Below are 16,057 nucleotides of genomic sequence, written 5' to 3' on the forward strand. Positions count from 1 at the left end.
TAGCGACACGAACACGACACCAATGTTAACGTGTGACTGAGATACATAATTGCGTACCGAGAATTGCCGAATATGCACGAAGTTATACGACGTAAACAAAAAGGGATGTCCACTATGCCTGTCTGAGGATATTGATTAATCGATTTTTTTATCAAATCGATTGAAATTGAATTGTGAAATATATTTATATTTAATTTTATAATAGGTTTAAAATATTCTCAATCAGTCCTTATTGTAGTGGTCGTTTATAAATAAATGATATTTAACTAAATCATGTCTTACAACCATGAAAATAAAATGTTATTAGTTTTTTTTTGCTATTAAACTCGAAATCTCTTTTACTAACGACAAAATTCAATAAGTTTGTAAAGCTATTTCGTTCAGTATCTCATATAAACAAAAATCAATAAATTTCAAATCGATAAAAATCGATTGCGATATTCGTTCGAATAAAGGGATGATTGTGTTTACATAGAGTCAATCCCTAGCCTAGATCTCCGCCCCGCGCACGCCGCGTCATGCCACCATTTCGTTCCTAAAAAACGTTCGTGCGCAGCCTTCTGCGCGAAGTTCAGGCCCGCCAAGTTACGTTGGCCGTAGTGTAGTTTACTCTTAATATTTATATGTATTAGTTTCCTACTTGGAAATTCGTTTGTTATTAATATAGCCCACTACAGTGCGACACAAAAGAGATGAAAATAAATGAGGGCGCCACCGTCGCTCATATAGCAACACTGATACTGCGACGCAAGCGATCTTGATACTATAGAATAAAAATCCAAAAATGTATATAATATAATCTAAAATAAATACCGCGATTTAAACCGTTATAATTGTTTCAGTGTAGCAATAGTGTAATTTAAGACAAAAATACATTAGTATTTTAATTGACCTACCTAGGTCAAATTTTACTTAAATGTATTTGGAATTAGTTATAAAAATCGGTCAAGTGTTTAGACTGCAGAGGCGCACATAGAATCAAACATACAAACAAACAAGCATACATGCAGCTCAAACACATTACCCTCTTTCTGGGTCCGTCGGGTAGAAAAAAACAAGGCGATTTGAAAACCACATATTTTTATTTTTTTTGTAGATAAATTTTGTACATTAATATAATTCATCAAAATCTAAATATTCTACTCCTTCAAAGGACTGATCATCACTCTGTTTCGAAGTACTGGCAAGAGGGTACGGGGCATCTTCAGTATCTGTAAATATGATACAGTAAATATGATTTTTTTTCTTATGGTTTGATTGATTAATAGATAGATAGCTGTATGAAAACAGTTATCACTATACTATGTAGTAAAATCTAAACTAGGTACTTTATTTGAGGCTGGTTGGATTGGATATAACTTCTTGACTCAAATTGTGCTGGTCGCACTATAAAAACTAGTTTTTGTTTACATACAAATAACCTCAAATTAATTTGCGAAAACGTAATAATCGCCATACATACATACATTAAACACTCGTTACTAATGGAATATTCTATTTTACGTAGTACTGAGCAAAAATAAATGGAATCTCACCGGTATATTCTGCTGTACGTTTGTAAACGTTTTCCAAATCAGTCAATAAATTTCCAGCTTGAAATTCGGACAAACACCGAATAAAAACTTTATACACCACATCACGGACACCGCTACGTTTAACCTTTTTCATGATGTCTCCTTTTTTATTTAAATTTCTTGTTCTAAATAACAATTTTATCTCAATAATTCTCCACTTCACGAAAAAAACAACAAATTTTTATTCAACTTGACAGCTACATTGCCAATTCAGGGTTGCCAGGTAATGAAAAACGAATTAGTTCCAAAATAATTAATTTCATCTCTTTTATGTCGTACTATACTTGTTGCGTCTTATCGTGTAAATTAGAAATAATTACATTAACAATATCTATAACACAGATTCTACGGGAAGGACGACCAAATTTTAGATGATTTTTGATAATTCGATGCATTTGAATCACCAGAATCTTATATTTTATCGATATTTCTCTATTTTTATATTGCGTTCCTAAAATAATTGATGCTGCATATAAATCTATTAAAATAAAACAATTTTGCAACCAGCGTAGCTGATGCATTCTCTATTATATTATAATAGCTGCTCCGCGCGGTTTCACCCCCGTGCCTTCACTCCTGTGGGTCGTAGCGTGATGATATAAATAGCCTATAACCTTCCTCGATAAATGGGCTATCTAACACTGAAAGAATTTTTCAAATCGGACCAGTAGTTCCCGAGATTAGCGCGTTAAAACAAACAAACAAACAAACTCTTCAGCTTTATAATATTAGTATTTAGTATAGATGTACCTACTAATTAATTGCAAACTACTGTTTATGTGTGCTAATTAATTGCAAATGACTACATTGGAACCAAAATGTAGTCAAAGTGTATTGCATAAGTGTAACGTTAAAAAAAAAACAATTAGCCGGCTACCGAAGATTAACAACACAGAACAGTAAAAACTTATTTAACAACTATATTTTAACTTTCCGAAATAATAATATATTTTATGGAATCCATAGACATAAAATATAAAATACGCAAATACGCAGCTTGTCTGCTTTTTGTCTATGGCTTTCCTAAATAAGCTGTTAACCTTAGCTTGTTAACAGCTGTTAACACACAGTGTTAACAGCTGTTAACAACAAAGGTTAAATATTTATTTAGTATGGCAATTCAGTGTGTGTTGTTTAAATTTCAAAGAAGATTTCATGATAGTACGTGTTTGGATAATATAAATTACATTTAATTTCTATTCATTCTCAATTATTTCATTCAAATCAAAAAAATATTGAATAAGGTCTTAATTATTTTTTCCCAAAGCAACAAAAGTAACGTGAAAGTAACTGTCATCGCAATCTTATCACTGATTCTTCTTTAGAATGAAAAACGCGGTTGTCAATAATTATTAGTGGCAACATGGTGGCAAACAGGCAACCTGCCAACCTCATTTAGTAGCTCAAGGTCAAAAAGAAGAATCGTTATTATTTTCTAGGACTAAAATTTTTTAATCCAAGGGTCAAACATTTTTCTTTTTAAACAAATTCGATGGCGGATGGGCCGGGGATTGGGCATAGACATTAGAGTTTAGAGTTTAGACACTTGGAAGTAGCATAGACGTTTATGTAAAGCTCAAGTGAGTACCTACGTACCGTTTAAAAACACCAGAGAAGTGAGAACTCAGAACATTTTTCGGGTATGTTTAATAAGTGGGTCACTGGCGTAGATCATTAGTAAATGTTAACTATTAATAAGTGTAATGTATAGAAAATAAAACAACTAAAAAGTTTATAATAAAGTTGCCTAAGAAACTACTGTGCTATAAAAACCAACATGGCCGTAAAGATGTGTAATTATTTCTGAGAACGAACGTGTTTGATATTTTCTTTACGATGGCTAAACGAAGATCAGTAAAGAAGAATGTCAAGGAAGTAAAAGTAGCAGGAGCAACTGCCACGGGGACTAAATCAAATGTAGAACCCACTAAACATGTTGAAGATACGAATACAATAAATACTGAAGCTATGCCTCTGGGTTCTGCTAGCCTTGTTATGATGAAAATGTGTAGATTATGTGAAACGAAAGACGGTCCGTTTCATAACATATTTGGTGCTGAAAGTATGACTGCCAAGAAAATTGATGACATTATGCCTTTTGTGGTAAGGATATTATAATTTATCATTATTGAAGATAAACTTATTTCATTGAAAATGTCCCATAAGATTACCTTGTATTTTCGCAATACCTAGTATCATATAGGTTTATAAACTTATATCACTTTCTTTTTACTTTATTTACCTTTTTGTCAAACTAACATTGATAGCATGTATTGAATTTCCTTGTATCATTTTTTTATATCTATATTAATATTATAAAGCTGAAGAGTTTGTTTGTTTGAACGCACTAATCTCAGGAACTACTGGTCCGATTTAAAAAAAATCTTTCAGTGTTAGATAGCCCATTTATCGAGAAAGGCTATAGACTATAATATATCATCACGCTGAGACCAACAGGAGTGGAGCAATGCGGGTGAAACCGCGTGGCACAGCTAGCATTAAATACAAATGTTTATATCCTATTCTAACTATGAGTATTCAAGAATTATATTAAATAATAATCGGGCATAATAATAAATTCAGCACTAGGCTATCACTTAGATAGATAACATGTTTATTCATAGAACACAAAAAAATAAATTGTGTCTTGTAATCTGTCCAACTGAGTGCAGGCGAGATTTCAAAAGTACGAGTAGTGGGAGCATATTTTGGTTATAATATGATTTTGTATGACATACTATGCCATCAATAGTGCCATTAGGGATGGACGTTGAATCAACGGACTAGTTAAATTAACCGTCTATGTACACTCAACGATTTGACTAGTCCATCGCTCACCAATGCACTAGTTGAATTTAACAGCTAAACAAAAGAATCGAAACGCTCCTACAACTTGCAACGCGACGGTTAACTCTTTAACATGGCCATATAATTGTAGTCCACTGTAGACGGCTAAACAAGAGATTCGATACGTTTGTATCAACTTGCGACGCGACGGTCTTACAAATTTCAACTCTAGTCGGTCGACCGTGTCAATCGTTGTCAATTGGTTTCAGTTTACACATCGACATTTAACGGTCTAGTCTCGTTGATGAATAATATGTCGATGACCCATCCCTAAGTGCCATGAAAAATAATAAGAAACCACTCTGAAATCGTTATTGTATAGGAGCTAGGAGCAAAATAAAATAACTAAGAATTTTGTTAAAAAACATAACTAATATAAATAAGTTTAAGTTATGTAGTGTCTTAATATGACGTTGTTATAATATTGTATCACTTGTTTACACATGATAATTTTTTTATTTTACAAGCAATGTAACAAAAACAATCTTATTTGTAATTCTATGGCTAAGGATTGAAAATATAATAAAAAAATCTGTATAGTATAGGAGCTAAGAGCCAAAAAAACAAAGTAAAAAATTGTTTGAAAATAATAAAAACAGGTTATGTTGTGGATTAGCATTTTAACATTTTTCGTTAGTTTTTCGCTTTCGTGAGTTCATTTTTAAATATTCATTTATTTTTAAAATTTGGTTTTATTTTAATAAGTTTCAATGATACATATTATAATAATAACAACAACATTCAAATCTATAATGAATTGTTTTACACATGAATGTACAAGCAAAAGCAATTAATTAATCTATCACTACATAGTATAAAACAAAGTCGCTTTCCCTGTCCCTATGTCCCTATATCCCTATGTCCCTTTGTACGCTTAAATCTTTGAAACTACGCAACGGATTTTAATGCGGTTTTTTTTTAATAGATAGAGTGATTCAAGAGGAAGGTTTATATGTATAATAACATCCATTAAATAGTGGAGAAGTACTGTTATTTTTGAGGTTTCTAATGTGATGTCGTAAAAAAATACATTTTTTCCGCTTATATTGCAAACGCAGGCTGAACCCTACGAGTTTTATCAAAATAATGTACTAAGTATTATACACATTGAAAAGGTTTACAGAAAAGTCCGCGATGGTATATGTCTATCTCTTATGGATAACCCACAATAACATTTTTTTGTCATTTACTTTTTACGACAAATAATAGCTAATTTTCGAAGCGATTTTCACCAATACAGCATTAATCCTTAACCAATTAAATACCTTGAATACATTGTTCATTTAATATATATAGCCCCTTACACCGTGTGATTTAAGTGAATATTTTCGAAGATATTACAGATTTAAAAATTGCGGGACGTAGCATTTGCGGCGGTACCGGTATACAACGTTCACAGTTTTTCTGTAGTGTATTTAGTATCAGCATTGCACCCGTGCGAAGCCGGGGCGGGTCGCTAGTATAATATATTAAAATGAAACTCATTTTCCTTGGGCATTACGCATGAACGGGTGTACATTTTCGATAATTCTTTTTTTATTATATTCCTCGAAGTAAGAGGATGGTTCTTATGTAGAGAAAACATAAATATGTGCCACGGGCGAAGGCGGGGCGGACCGCTAGTTAAAAATTAAAATAACAATAATAACGATAATCTATATGCGAGCTATATGCTCGGGGGTGGAAGTGTCTAATGGCGTAATAGCGGGGAAACCCGCTCCGGGCCCGCGGGCCCGCGATGGTGAAACCGGTGCCGCACCTCTCTACACCCCTAGCCGTTCAGCTGATGTTGCCCCCTTGTTGCCACTATCGGTAACCTTTTTGGGAGTCCATCGACCGAACTGGCGAGTCACCGTCTGCCATAATTTTCAATTTTTAATATTGAAAAGGCAGACGTCCATAGTCCCCATAGAACCAATATACCAGTCCATCTAACAAGTAACACCCCCTTCCATAACCCAGTTTTATTCATTCCATTTTTCTGCAATAGTCCTACATTGGCCGCGGACTGCCCAGGGCTGTATCTCTATAGTGCAGTCATGGGCAGGCTGCGGCTGGTGTCCCACAACACATTAAATTCTCTAAAGGGCCTCTGCGTGTTGGACCTGTGTCCCCACGTAAGCCTTCCAAAGGACCGGGTATCTTCCTTCTGGTGGTACCCGTGTATTATGGAGAGAGACACGATAATCTCATCCACAACATAATTAAATATTTTCAAACGATTTTTTATTCAGTTTTATTAGCTCTTAACTCCTATACTATACCTATAATTGCTTTTTATTTCCAATCCTTAGCCACAGAATTAGGTACCAATAATACATACTGTACTATTGCAATTGTAGTAACTTGAGCCAAAAGAAAAATCTACAAAAAACGGAGTCATTGCTATGTCGCGATTGAACATGTTATTATGTTGCTGTTGCTTTCAAAATGAGTTTATGATAAAAATTATCATGTATAGCACAAGTGTTAATATATAATACAATATAATATTTTATACATTATTACAACATCATATTAAGCTAAAACATGACGTAAACTTATTTTTTAATTTTTAAACTAATTTCCTACTTATTTTATTTTGCTCCTAGCTCATATACTATAACGATTTCAGGGTAACCGCTTAAGCTACATTATGTTATATTTATACCCGGCGCGGCCTAAGATGATCCCTATGACACTGACAGTTATTCTCAAGAGACAAACTTGTAATGGCGTCACCATTAAATTAGAAACGTATTGGAGGCGTCTAAAAATGGCATTTATTAATTTTTACGTAGCTTTATGCCATTACAATGATATTCCGTTGGAATTATAACAATTCTTAACATTTACGAGAAATTATATCAATCTGACTTTACGTTTACGTCCTTCAAAACTTACATCGTTGGCATTTATCGACTAGTGCGGAAAGTATCGATAAACAAATTTCGATAATGGAAACGAGTTCACATTTTTTCCATGCTTAAGCTATAGTTTATTCTCTATTGAATGGAACAGAAGATCGCAGCATAATTAATTAATTAATTACCGTTCGCGTTAATTTACTTACCTATGATAATATAAGTTTTTTAGAAAAATTAAATGGGGGATTCCATTTTCATGATAAAATAATTAGTGTCCGACCGAACTTTCGGTTTCGGTTTCGGTTTCGGCCGAGTTTCGGCCAAAAATCAAGTTTCGGCCGCAGTTTCGGTTTCGGCCAAAATCGGCCGAAACTTTTGCCGAAACCGAAACTTATTTCGCAAGTTCAGTGAACGTAGTTCACACACGTTCACGCTCGCCTAACTTCGTTTTCCTCGGCAACGCTTTGACGGACGCTGTCAAAGCGTTGGTTGACCCACGCTGGTGGAAACAATTTTTGATTATCTATGTTGAGATTGGAACTGGGTGTAATAGTAATTAATAATTATTATTTTTATATAAGAGGTACCTAAAAGAGATTATTCTTCTAAGTACAAATACCAATCCAAAGTATTAAAGACTCTATTAATAAAGAAAAAGATCTCAAAATACCAATACTTAGTATTTAAAGTAACAGTTACAATTACTGATTTGATTTAGATGACTGATTTTACTGAGAACTTAATTTGAAAAAATAACAAAAATTATAACGCGTTTCATTAAAGAAACGAATCTTCAATGGCGGCCAAAGCTGACACTGACATATGGTAGGGTATTTTATTAATTATTTCAAATTGTTTATTGACAAACTTTTTTGTTATGGTATTTGTGTATTTATATGAATTATCATATTTACGTATACAGAATGCAACAAAATCCCCATAATACTTGTAATGAGCCCATAAAACTGAGCAACTTTTCCCAAAGAAAATATTTTGTCAAATTCCAAAAAAAACATTATTTAAGTACTGTCGCAAATACATAATTGTCATTGTTAATTTATGATAAAAACTATTATAGGGAAAATCAAATACATTTTAGTGATTTTACTTTTCCCAATTTTTTTTGCATGCCGTACGGCCGTGTGTAAGCAAGAGGGAATGATAAGCGCCGCCATTTAAGATTCATTTCTTTAATGACATGCGTTATAATTATTATAAAATTGTTATCTACACTAATATTATAAAGAGGAAAACTTTGTTTGTTTGTTTGTTTGATTGTAATGAATAGGCTCATAAACTACTGGATCGATTTTGATTAAATTTGGCACAGATAATCTTTAGACCCTGAGAAAGAACATAGGCTACCTTTTATTGCGAAATATGTACCACGGGCGAAGCCGGGGCGGACCGTTAGTTATTAATATTTTAAAAATATTATTTTTTTATCTTATATTAAATAAATGATTACAACAAATTTAATATACTGTGTTTTCATTTTATGCCCTAATTAAGGCAAAATAATAGGTAAAATCCCCCAAAGTTCAGTATTTTTAGAAATTTCATACTTGACCACGTGAGTTTCGGTTTCGGTTTCGGTTTCGGCCGAAACTGAAGCCACGGCCGAACATTCGGTTTCGGTTTCGGTTTCGGCCTGGAAACCAGTTTCGGTCGGACACTAAAAATAATATACACTGTGTTAAACGGGTTGAAGATTACGAGAAAATGATAAGGTGCATTTTTATGTTTTGGAAAACTTTCGTTTTACTTACTGTTTCGTTTACATAATAGACGTTAAAAATTCATTTTATAATATTTGTAAAAACATGTTTACCGACGTGGCTGAATGCAAACCACGCCTTAGCCTATAAAATAGTAAAGTATCGACACGATCCATCATACGAGCAATCACTAAGACGAACTGTCATAGGGATCATCTTAGGCCGCGCCGGGTATAATTATTAATCCATTGGTACATACTTCTTGTCGATTCTGGGTCGTTTTTTGGACATCTACTTTACTGGGAGAATTGTCGCAAATAAAATATTGTGCAGCACTACATTTATCTTATTTTTAATGGAAATATCAATGTAACAAAATGCCATATAAAATCATACAACTAATAAAATATCAATATCAATAGGTACTTTTGAATTTGGATTTGTATGGAACTTACATCTCATTTAAGGTAGCATAGTTGTAATAGCGTGTACCAAGAGTCAAGACTAAAAACAAATATCATCTTTGATGCTATGATTCTAAAATGATCTATTATTCTATATTGTTATAAAGGATATAATATAACATTAGCTTGATTGTGCTCGCATCGCCCAGGTTCACTCGGTATTACTTAAAAAATAAATATTAACTAACCTTAAATATGTAACAGCTTCACTGAGTAAAATGGCTTTTTTCTGATGTTAGTCAGTCAGTCAAGTAGGATATTTTTTGAGTTTTAGTAAAACAAAAAACAAATAGGCCTATATATCCTATCACTCATAATATTCATATTACAGATAATTAAAAAGATTGTTCATTTTCAGGTTGCTGAAAATGATGATCTACCTCATAAAATATGTTTTCGATGTTCAGCAAAAGTAGAGGAACTATATGAGTTTATACAAAAATGTATTAAAACACAGGAGAATTTGAGAAAGGCGTTAGGAAAAAGTGAGCCAATTACGCAGAAAGTAAAGCAGAGAACTCTTTGGGAGGAGAAGCTAAATGAATCTAATATGTCTAATGATGATATTTGTAATGCTCTCATAAGAAAAGCTATGGAAGGTATTAAAGACATCCCAATTATGCCCCTAATAGAGAATGATAAGGAAGAACTGAAAAAAGATCTGAAGAAAGAAAAAGATGTTAAGTCCAAAGAAAAGGAAAATAAAAGCAAAGAACCTGATATAAAAAGACCAAACACTAGACATGGTCAAAAGGATAATGAAAGGGAAAAAGAAGCATCCAAATTGTCTAAAACCTTAGATGATGAAACTGAAAAAGTAGTAAAACCAAAAGATGAAAAATCTGCCGATAAACCAAATACAATAAGTGCTTTGAGTTTTGACTATTTCCCCACTGAGGAGATAAAAGAGACGCCAAAACCTTTTAATATTATGGATCACGTCAGTACAATAAAAGTGAATGGCGTTGGTATTTTATTTCAGTGTAAGTTATGTAATCGAAATTTCCTTAAAAAAGAAGTTGTTATGACACATGGTTGTTCTAAAAATGGTGGAAAAAAGATTGCGGAAGAAGTTAAAACGATAGCGCCGGAGCCACCAAAAATACCATTAATAAAATATATAAATACAAAACCCAAAAGTGAATTAATGAATAAGCCGAGTGATTCACCAATTAGTATTGATGATGATGACGATGAGGATGATAAACCTTTAGTTCTTAAAAAACCTAAACCCAGAATTGGTCCAGCTAGTAAAGTTAGGCGCAATGAGAACAAATCACCCGTACCACAAATGTCAGCTATGTCTACAGAAGAAACTGCCAAAACTATTGTGAATGCATTTTCAATGTCTCACCAGCAGCCTACCGCTCCGTTGAGTATTCAATCCCCTTCTCTTCCACTTCCAATGGGAAACTTATTGAATAATAGATATAAGTTAGTTCCCGGTCCAAATAATTCATTTATGTTAGTTGAAGATAAAACAGAATCAGCAGGTCCATCAAATGAACAACAGTCTGATAACACTGCAGCGAAAATAAACGTTCTCAAACCTAGTCCAGCTGTACCTCCAACACTTCCCAGTGATCAACCATACCCTGTTCGATTAATTAAAAAAGTTTCTCATGACTCTCCATACCCTACATTGCCGGGATCTTTCACAACGCCAGCTATGAAAAAGCAGTCCTACACAGTAGTTCAAACTGGGAACCCCAGCAAACTATTAATATCTACAAAACCACCTGCGGAAGAAATTCCTAAGAAGAAGACAAGGAAATCAACTCCCGGGGAGATTAAGCAAACCAAACCCCACACCCAAGTAGTGGAGTCAGATAATCAAGCAAAGAATTCGGGGTTTTTCACATTTGTTAATGTCGATCCGTCTTTACAACCTTCATATGTATTACCCACTAATAATATAATACAGGAATCGCAAATATCGACATCGACGACAGCCAAACCGAATGACAAAGCGAAAGATCAATATACATGTAATATGTGCGGAGAGAAATTTACAAGAGAAAAGAAATTACTCACACACATACAAAGTCATTATAACAAAATGGATGAAGAAGACCAACTAAGGGCACAGAAAAATCCTAAAAAACGAAAATCTAACAATACATAAAAGTACATTAAACATGTATGTTATATTTTTTGTTTTAATTTTATGCATTTCTTTAGTCTGTATGATTTATTCATTAAATTGTTTATACAATTGTCTCGACGCTTTTTATTTATGAATAAACGTCAAAAAATATTAAATTTATTTCATAAGTCAAGAAGATACATATAAATGTAAATTACATTATGTAATCCACGATGTGATCCCATCGAAATATATATTGTAGAAAAGGGCCAAGTCTTGCAACAACGGTTTGCTATAAATCTACGTATACCTAATATTATATAATTTAAGTGATAATACGGGATTCGAGAACAGGAAGGTATTGCCGACCCAGTATAGATATATGAGATAAAAATAATTAAAAAATGGCAAAGTCACAAAGTCTGCAACAGTCTGCACAAAGTCGACTGACCGGTTGGCTTGGTTGGTAGTGGCCTGCCTTCCAAGCCAGAGGTCGTGGGTTCGATTCCCACCCGGGGCAAATATTTGTGTGATGAACATAGATGTTTGCTCTGTGTGTGGGTGTTATCTACAGGGTGTCCCACTATTGGTATACTAAGCGCGAAGGAACTCGTAGTTTTGCATACACTGATCACGTAAAAAATACTTAAACAGCAAAATTACGTCAAAAATTTTTTGCTAAATTTTTCCTGAAAATCCATGTATTCTTCTCTAGCTTCGCGCAGCCGGCATATACCGCTTCTCTATTGTGAGCATTTTGTCTATGAAAACATAATCTTAAATGATAGCTCACGTGCTAGTGGCAAAGTTGGGCGGGTTTCTTGTTATGGGTGTACAACATAGAGTTTTAAGAATTCATCTTTTTGAAAAAAAATGCGTCTGGAATTTTATAAGTATTTTTTACGTATTCAGCGTATGCAAAACTATAACCTCCTTTGAGCTTAGCATACCAACAGTGGGACATCCTGTATATAAGTATTTATTTATTTAAAACTAGCTTCCGCCCGCGACTCCGTCCGCGCGGATGTCGGTCTTCGCGTGGATGTTTTATTTCTCCATTTTGAGTAACTCTGACAATAACATCTTATAAATATCTATTGGGCCCAAATACGGCTAGGCCTATAACAATACCCAACGTGTGTTCGCGGTTCTACAGAACAACGTCTATGGATAAAACTGAAAAATTAAGATTATTTTTTTCTACGAATTTTTCCAGGGTAAAAAGTATCCTATTTTTCGCCCAGGATAATAAGGTATAATTATACCAAGTTTCATCGAAATCGAACCGTTAGTTTTCACGTGATGTCTTCACATACAGACAGACAGACAGACAGACAAAAATTTTTTTAATCACATATTTGGGTTTGGTATCGATCCAGTAACACCCCCTGCTATTTATTTTTTCAATATTTTCAATGTACAGAATTGACCCTTCTACAGATTTATTATATGTATAGATTATATATAATATATGTTTATTAGTCCGGGATACATCGCCCATTTTTGCAAGTGATTACTATCAAGCTAATTTTTCGTGAGTAGCTTTATTTTGATGAGATGCCCAATAATTTCATGTACAAAACTCTCGATTGTGGTAGCTACCAGAGGAAACAAGGATAAAATATTTTGAATTGATGGTTCTCAAATATTAATTACTAACTGAATGTTTTTTTTTGTTCAATCTCAAGATAATTATCTAAATTATTCGAAAAAATATTTGTCCTACAAAATCTATGGTTTGATCAAAGAGTCCCCCTTTCCAATGTGTATCGATAACGAAGTCATCATAAATGATTACTAACCAGCTGATTTTTTTATTTTCACTTATTTAATACTTATATAATTCAACAGACATATTGTCCTACAAATTGCGTAATAAATATTTGAGAACCGTCAAATCAAAAATTTTTATCCTTGTTACCTCTGTAAGCTACCACAATCGAGAGTTTCGTACATGAAATTATTGGGCATCTCATCAAAATAAAGCTACTCACGAAAAATTAGCTTGATAGTAATCACTTGCAAAAATGGGCGATGTATCCCGGACTATATCAGCCATCTGTTTTCCATAACACAAGCGAAAGCTTAGTATGGGATCAGATCGTGCCGTGTGTGAAATTTGTCCTGAAATTTAAATAAATTAAATTTAAATAAATAAAAAAATGTCAGTTAATTTTTTATATATGGAAACATCTTCAATACACTCGACCCAAGCTTCTTGCTCGACCGAAGTCCAACAACATATTGTTATAAATAGTGGATTAACGACAAGCATCTTTTGGCACTTGGCTAGCGGGAGCGTGTTTGAGAAAATATAAAGATTGCGGAGATATGGAAACTAATACGCCTGGGCATTGAAGCTATGATTTTGTATTTATTATTGGTAGTGAAATTCCTGTTAATAAGGAAACAGCATTTATTATCAGTCATATTCAAGAAGCTAATCACTAGAGCACTAGAGCGCATTATGTGGCATAATGCTCGTTGAATGTTCCAACTACAGCAACGCTTCGCACAATCGAGCACTAGAAAAAGTAATGCGCGTGAATTGATGCGTGCAATCGATTTATTGTTAGTAATTATTCATTGTTGGAAAAAAATTTAAAGCTTTCGTTTCATTGTAGTTTTTTCGAAATAATCAAAGTTACTTAATTCAAATTGTGTTAAAAAAAATAAATATAAGTATGGATGAAGGTACAAACATTGAAAAAAATGTTAATGAAATAATCAAAATCCAAATTACTTAAAATAACCGTAAATATTTTTCAACCAATACCACCACTACCACTTTGTATACCACTTTATTTACACATTAATGAGGTTATTGCTAACTCTATGAATATTTTTTTTTTCAACACTGAACTTAGCGCAACCTGCTGGTGCGTTTCACGTTCCAATTAAGCATCAGCATAATTCGGCATTGTGCGGCACTGAGTCGCATTATGCTCTGTAATTGGGAAACAGCCTATATCTAATACACTGGAGATTTCAGTATAAACATTAACTTGTAACAAGAAAATATGACCTTGAATGACGCCTGTATGTTTTTTTATCCCTCTCACACCTAACTTGCCAAGTTAGGTGTGAAAGGGATAAAAAAACAAAAGTTAATGTTCATACTGAAATTTCTAGTGTATTAGATCCACGATATAAGCTTCTTGGTCATATTATAAAAGTAAATTCATTCTATATTTTAAAATAATAATAATTAATAGCACATCAAAACAAGACTCAACGATCCGTCAAAAACGGCCATTCTCTGTGGTCGTTCTAACACAAGACGACGGAACTTAGATCATTAAGTAATGGATGGAGTACGCTGGCAAATGCTCTAACTAAACTTTCTGCTGATTTTGGTGCGGGGAGGGCAACTCACACTATTGAAACACAATCACACATTCACAAAAATAATTTGTGTCACGAAAGTCGTAAAAATTTACGACCTTTTAAGCGACGAGTTTTTAAATTCAACTCTATCCCTAAGTTCATAAAGATTAAATTTGTATTTCATTCCAAGTTGTCTCGTGGGGAGTGTGGTTCAATATCGCGTTCTAAATTCAACTTTATAACTTAGATCATAAAGATTAAATTTGTATTTCTTTAAAAGATAGTCTCGTAAGGAATGCGGTTCATTATCGCGATTTAAATTCAACTTTCTCTCTTAGTAGATAAAGATTAAATTTGTATATTTTCTTTCCATGATAGTCTCGTCTCTTTCTCTCTCGAAACATGTGTATTTGTCTTGATCATATCGCTAAACGATACATCGACGATTATTAGAAATTGCATTTAATTAGAAATGTACGTTAAAAAATAAAAAAATATACACAAATTAAAGGTTATTCCATCTTTTTTAATATTCGACATGTTTGAATTGCTTCTGCAAGACTTGACAGTGCAAAACGGCATTTTTAGCGGAGCACTCGCAGACGTCCTTTCGATGTTTTACGAATACGCAGAGTGTTTGTAATCGATTACGCAAGTAGTTTTTATGAAAGCATAAGATTTTTCGATTCGAATAATCTTATACCTCAGCAAAAGGGGAAACGCTTGCGAGTGTTATCCATTACTTAATGATCTAAGCGACGGAATTAGAATGCTCGCCATAAAAGAAGTCTCGTAGACGCGGCGCTGTCAGCGCCAATAATAATATTGCCATTACATAAATCTACCCCCGAGCTAAGGAAATATCCGACATCTCGCCCGAATTTCGCCACGCGCCAAAAGTACCGTAGTAGATAACTATTTAGTGATCTGTGGTGTAATCCCTATCTGAATATAATTACCTATTACTGTTTCTAATAAAATTATTATCATTACGGACAAGTGCCTAGAACAGTTTTCTCTTAGTAGTTCTCCTCCGGAATCGAAGCAAAGACTAGGTTACAAAATTACGTACGCGACGTTACGTAAAATCAAGTACATGTTACTTATTATGAAAATTGGATTGAATGGAATGGGGTTGTAGGAAAAGATAGGCAAATAAAAGACGACTGCAAGATAATTTATTTATTGTATTTAA

The 16,057-nt window shown here is 33.6% G+C and overlaps 1 protein-coding gene and 1 long non-coding RNA gene across 2 annotated transcripts in view; one reads left to right on the forward strand and one right to left on the reverse strand.

Moving 5' to 3' along the window:
- LOC149479616 (uncharacterized) overlaps positions 1-16,057 on the reverse strand; it is a 137,820-nt gene that overhangs the window by 62,046 nt on the left and 59,717 nt on the right. The gene's annotated exons all lie outside the window — the stretch shown is intronic.
- LOC149479619 (uncharacterized) lies at positions 2,927-11,668 on the forward strand. Its single transcript, XM_089708236.1, has 2 exons — positions 2,927-3,677; positions 9,808-11,668. Exons 1-2 carry the CDS (start codon positions 3,411-3,413, stop codon positions 11,572-11,574), a joined length of 2,034 nt encoding a protein of 677 aa, XP_089564362.1. The 5' UTR covers positions 2,927-3,410; the 3' UTR covers positions 11,575-11,668.

Source organism: Colias philodice, chromosome 20 (assembly GCF_061535455.1).
Source record: "Colias philodice isolate Cphi_HAF_F1 chromosome 20, ilColPhil1 Martin Lab GWU primary, whole genome shotgun sequence".
Taxonomy (NCBI): domain Eukaryota; kingdom Metazoa; phylum Arthropoda; class Insecta; order Lepidoptera; family Pieridae; genus Colias; species Colias philodice.